The 6,415-nt window shown below is 36.0% G+C and overlaps 1 protein-coding gene across 1 annotated transcript; it reads left to right on the top strand.

Moving 5' to 3' along the window:
* Window positions 1-3,121: 3,121 nt before the first annotated feature.
* LOC136841177 (gigasin-1-like) lies at window positions 3,122-3,535 on the top strand. Its single transcript, XM_067108217.1, has one exon. It carries the CDS (start codon window positions 3,122-3,124, stop codon window positions 3,533-3,535), a length of 414 nt encoding a protein of 137 aa, XP_066964318.1.
* The last annotated feature ends 2,880 nt before the right edge of the window (window positions 3,536-6,415 follow it).

The raw sequence follows: 6,415 nt of genomic DNA, 5'->3' as shown, positions 1-6,415 counted from the left end.
TTCTCACAAAGTGCTCTCGCCTAGTGTTTTCCGTTTGACAAGTATTTTGCAATCCAGCCGATATGTTATACCAACAATTTAAAATAATTACTTCAAGACAGGAATCAGCCGAGAAAAGAATAGCGAAACCTTTTGGACGACTCTGTGTGTTTCCAGCGCTTCGATTTGACGCCATTTAACCCCCTGGTGGCTGCTCGGTGAACTACTCCTCTTATCCACTTACCGCTCGTTACTGTGGCATGGCACTCAAAACACCTTTCACTGAACTTCGATCACATTTTTCCCATTTTCCGCCGTATTTCAGGACGGAATGAGAGGCGCTGCTGAGCGTTAAGATCCCAGTTAGTCGAAGGGATGCATCACATTCATGAGGCGAGAATGAAGGGTTGCCAGCGAGGAGAATTTAAAGATATTTTATCCAACTGATCGAGCATTTCCATTTAATTTTGTTTGGGACATACAAATACATTAGTTTGTACATACTTTTTGCATAAATTATATTGATATGACGTCCAAAAGTCTGGAGATTAAAGCGTAATATATTAACGCGTGTGGCTTCCACTCCTGGGTTGCACTTAAAAGCTTGTGTCGGATAGAATTTGGGAGTGAGGCCAATTTCGCCAACAGAGAAAATGGACTAAAATCACAAGGCGGATGAGACCTCACTCTCTTCCCTTTCTCTCTCTCCCTCTCCTGCCCTTTTATCCGAAACATGAAGGACAGCGCAGATCTGTGGGGGGCCCTGGGGGGTGTTGCGTCACTTTAATGGAGGCACATGTTGCTTCAGAAAAGGCATCGCCGGGGTACGACGTGTCCTTCGTACTGTACAAAGACAAACAGAAATCAAGATTCATTTACATTCCTGGTGGTAAAATCTATTTTCGAAATAAAAACGCATTCTTTTGCTTTTATAAAACACAACGACTACCTTTTTGGAATAGCGGAATAGCAAAAATAGTAATACTTTATGGAAAGCCATGCGGTGTGTGTGTGTGTGTGTGTGTCAGTGTGTGTGTTGATAAGCGCTAGTGTACGTAAGTGTGCGGCTTTTTTTCTTTTAAGCCTTGAACCGAAAGTAAAAAGAAAACTTATTGATGTCATCATTTTCCTAAACACTTCATATATATATGTATATATATATATTTTTGCTGATCTGTCATATGTATTTATCAAGTGGTTTCTTCATTATATATAACCTTTTTTTTTATCCAGAAACGGAATTTGATTGTTTATTGATGGTAAAACATCTCCTTCAAAATATAACGATAGCGTCAGATTATATTCATTAGTTTCCCTCATCAGTCTGCAAATACTTTGACCTACCTTCAGTTGTAACTGACCTATTTTTAGAAGTCTTCCACATGTTAAGAAAAGAAAAGAAAGTATGATAAAGAATATAAGCTTTATAATTTAAAATAAAAAATTATAAACAGGAAATAGATTGCTTTTTAACGTCCAGGAATAGATGTTCATTTTTATTCCCAAGCGGATTAGTTCGCTTTTGGAATGTATGATTTTCTTTTTATGACAATTTATGATTGGTCTCGTAGCCAGGGCATACAAGTAATCAAATCATGCCGTGGCGCTGTAATTTCAAACAGGCAACTGAAAATGAATCCAAATAGTGATGTCAGTTTTGCAAATATTTTCCATTCTTCCTCAACGGACCCGATTTTTCTGAATTTCCTTTTAATTTCACTTTAATTGATGGCGCAGTAACATGAGCGATAAATGTCACTAGAGGCTTTTGCGCTGAAATGACACGAGTTATGAAGTAAATAAATCACGTGTGTACGTATACTTTAGCTAGATGAAAACATCTACATGCTTCAACTGATTGATTCCATGCCTACATAATTGCCACATAAAATATGACGAGAAACGCGGCAAGCCCTTTTCACGTCAGAGTTTGTATGGATCATGACCCCAATTAGAGGCATTTTTTTTATTTTCACTCTATTTTGATAGCTAATTAGTTACATTTGGCTGCCTGGTCGATCTCAGGCTGTTCAGTATGGAAAGTACTAATCAGGAGCACAAACGAGAAGACATGAATAATCAATACACAAACGAGAAGATATGAGTAATCAGGAGCACAAATAAGAAGATATGAATAATCAGGAGCACAAACGAGAAGACATGGATAATCAGAAGCACAAACGAGAAGATATAAATAATCAGGAGCACAAATGAGAAGATATGAATAATCAGGAGCACAAATGAGACGATATGAATAATCAGGAGCACAAACGAGAAGAATAAATAATAAGGAGCACAAACGAGAAGATATGAATAATCAGGAGCGCAAAAGAGAAGACATGGATAATCAGGAGCACAAACGAGAAGATATGAATAATCAGGAGCACAAACGAGAAGACATGGATAATCAGGAGCACAAACGAGAAGATATGAATAAGCAGGAGCACAAATGAGAAGATATGAATAATCTGGAGCACAAACAAGAAGATATGAATAATCTGGAGCACAAACGAGAAGATATGAATAATCAGGAGCACAAATGAGATATGAATAATCTGGAGCACAAACAAGAAGATATGAATAATCAGGAGCGCAAACGAGACGACATGGATAATCAGGAGCACAAACGAGAAGATATGAATAATCAGGAGCACAAACGAGAAGACATGGATAATCAGGAGCACAAACGAGAAGATGTGAATAAGCAGGTGCACAAATGAGAAGATATGAATAATCTGGAGCACAAACAAGAAGGTAAGAATAATCTGGAGCACAAACGAGAAGATATGAATAATCAGGAGCACAAATGAGAAGATATGAATAATCAGGAGCACGAACAAGAAGATATGAATAATCAGGAGCACAAACGAGAAGATATGAATAATCAGGAGCACAAAAGAGAAGATATGAATAATCAGGAGCACAAACGAGAAGATATGAATAATCAGGAGCACAAACGAGAAGATATGAATGATCTGGAGCACAAACAAGAAGATATGAATAATCAGGAGCACAAACGAGAAGATATGGATAATCAGGAGCACAAACGAGAAGGTACAAATAATCAGGAGCACAAACGAGAAGATATGAATAAACAGGAGCACAAACGATAATACATAACCAGAAGCACAAACGAGAAGATATGAATAATCAGGAGCACAAACGAGAAGATATGAATAATCAGGAGCACAAAAGAGAAGACATGGATAATCAGGAGCACAAACGAGAAGATATGAATAATCTGGAGCATAAACAAGAAGATATGAATAATCAGGAGCACAAACGAGAAGATATGAATGATCTGGAGCACACACAAGAAGATATGAATAATCAGGAGCACAAACGAGAAGATATGAATAATCAGGAGCACAAACGAGAAGATATGAATAATCAGGAGCACAAACGAGAAGATATGAATAAACAGGAGCAAAAACGATACGACATGAATAACCAGACGCGCAAACGAGAAGATATGAATAATCATGAGCACAAACAAAAAGATATGAATACTCAGGGGCACACACGAGAAGAATTGAATAATCAGGAGCGCAAATAAGATATGATTAATCAGGAGCACAAACGAAAAGATACGAATAATCAGGAGCACAAACGAGAAGACATGAATAATCAAGAGCACAAGCGAAAAAATATTGCTAATTGGGAGCACAAATGAAACAATATGAATAATCAGGAGCACAAACGAGAAGACATGAATAATCAGGAGTACAAACGAGAAGATATGAATAATCTGGAGCACAAAAAAGAAGATATAAATAATCAGGAGCACAAATGAAAAGATATGAATAATCAGGAGAACAAACAAAAAGATATGAATAATCAGGAGCACAAACGAAGAGATATGAATAATCAGGAGCACAAACGAAAAGATATGAATAATCAGGAGCTCAAACGAGAAGATATGAATAATCAGGAGCTCAAACGAGAAGATATGAATAATCACGAGCACAAACGAAAATATATGAATAATCAGGAGCACAAACAAAAAGATTTGAATAATCAGGAGCACATACGAGAAGAAATTAATAATCTGGAGCGCAAACGAGAAGACATGAATAATCAGAAGCACAAACGAGAAGATATGAATAAAGTAAGAGCACAAATGAGAAGATATGAATAATGGGGAGCACAAACGGAAAAATATGAATAATCAGGAGCACAAATGGAACATATAAATAATCGGGAGCACAAACGAAAAGATACAAACAATCAGGAGCACAAACGGAAAAATATGAATAATCAGGAGCACAAATGGAACATGTGAATAATCAGGAGGACAAACGAAAAGATATGAATAATCAGGAGCACAATTGCGAAGTTACGAATAATCAGGAGCACAAACGAAAAGATATGAATAATCAGGAGCACAATTGAGAAGGTACGAATAATCAGGAGCACAAACGGAAAAATATGAATAATCAGGAGCACAAATGGAACATATGAATAATCAGGAGCACAAACGAAAAGATATGAATAATCAGGAGCACAATTGAAAAGGTACGAATAATCAGGAGCACAAACGAAAAGATATGAATAATAAATTGAGAAATCAGAGAATAATCAGAGCACAAATGAAAAAATATGAATAATCAGAGAACAAACAAAAACATATGAATAATCAGGAGCACAAACGAAAAGATATGAATAATCAGGAGCACAATTGAGAAGGTACGAATAATCAGGAGCACAAACGAAAAGATATGAATAACCATGAGCACAAACGAGAAGATATGAATAATCAGGAGCACAAACGAAAAGATGCGAATAATCAGGAGCACAAACGAGAAGATATGAATAATTAGGAGCACAAATGAAAAAATATGACTAATCAGGAGCACAAATGAGAGGATATGAATAATCAGGAGCACAAACGAGAAGCTATGAATAAACAGCAGCACAAACGAGAATCTATGAATAATGAGGAGCACATACGAGAAGATATGAATAATCAGGAGCACAAACGAAAAAACATGAATAATCAGGAGCACAAACGAGAAGATATGAATAATCAGGAGCACAAATAAAAAGATATGAATAATCAGGAGCACGAGCGAGAAGATATGAATAATCAGTAATAAACGAAAAGAGCAATAAATGAGAAGATATGAATATTCATGAGCATAAACGAGAAGATATGAATAATCAGGGGCAGAAGCACAAATGAGAAGATATGAATAATCAGGTGCACAAACGAGAAGATATGAATACTCATGAACACAAACGAAAAGATACGAATAATCAGGAGCAAACATTATTATTATTATTCAGGAGCACAAACGAAAAAAGTAGTTTAACAATCAGACCAGAGATGAACTGAATAATCAGCTCAAATAAGGCTGAGCACAAAAGATATGAAGGATTTGATTAAAATAAAGGTCCAGGCCTGAAGTCAATCAAACGAAAAGATATGCCAGGGACGAAAAACAAAAAGAAAAGATATGAATAATCAGGAGCACAAACGAAAAAATATGACTAATCAGGAGCACAAATGAGAGGATATTAATAATCAGGATCACAAATGAGAAGATATGAATAATCAGGAGCACAAACGAGAAGCTATGAATAATCAGTAGCAGAAACGAGAAGCTATGAATAATCAGGAGCACATACGAGAAGATATGAATAATCAGGAGCACAAACGAGAAGATATAATAATCAGGAGCACAAACGAGAAGCTATGAATAATCAGGAGCACATACGAGAAGATATGAATAATCAGGAGCACAAATAAAAAGATATTAAAAATCAGGAGCACAAGCGAGAAGATATGAATAATTAAGAGCACAAATGAGAAGATATGAATAATCATGAGGACAAATGAGAAGATATGAATAATCAGGAGTACAAATGAGAGGATATGAATAATCAGGTGCACAAACGAGAAGATATGAATACTCATGAGCACAAACGGAGATACGAATAATCAGGAGCACAAATGAAAAGATATGAATAATCAGGAGCACAAACGAAAAGATACATGTAATCAGGAGCACAAACGAAGAGATATGAATAATAAGAAGCACAAACGAGAAGATATGAATAATAAGAAGTACAAGTGAGAAGACATGAATAATCAGGAGCACAAACGAGAAGATATGAATAATCAGGAGCACAAATGAAAGGATATGAATAATCAGGAGCACAAACGAAAAGATATGAATAATCAGGACGCAAACGAGAAGATATGAATAATCAGGAGCACAAATTAAAAGATATGATAACCAGGAGCACAAACGAGAAGACAAATAATATGGAGCACAAACGAGAAGATATGAATAACCAGGAGCACAAACAACAAGATATGAATGATCATGAGCGCAAATGATAAGATATGAATAATCAGGAGCACAAATGAGAAGATATGAATAATCAGGAGCACTAACGAGAAGATATGAATAATCAGGAGCACAAACGAGAA

This window comes from Macrobrachium rosenbergii, chromosome 8 (genome assembly GCF_040412425.1).
Source record: "Macrobrachium rosenbergii isolate ZJJX-2024 chromosome 8, ASM4041242v1, whole genome shotgun sequence".
NCBI classification, from domain to species: Eukaryota; Metazoa; Arthropoda; class Malacostraca; order Decapoda; family Palaemonidae; genus Macrobrachium; species Macrobrachium rosenbergii.
Note: the sequence above shows the minus strand (reverse complement) of the source record. Positions and strands in the feature narration are given on the sequence as shown.

What these genes read in the sequence shown, in the direction of transcription:
- LOC136841177 (XM_067108217.1), top strand. Translation starts at nt 3,122, where the DNA reads ATGAATAATCAGGAGCACAAACGAGAAGATATGAATAATCAGGAGCAC.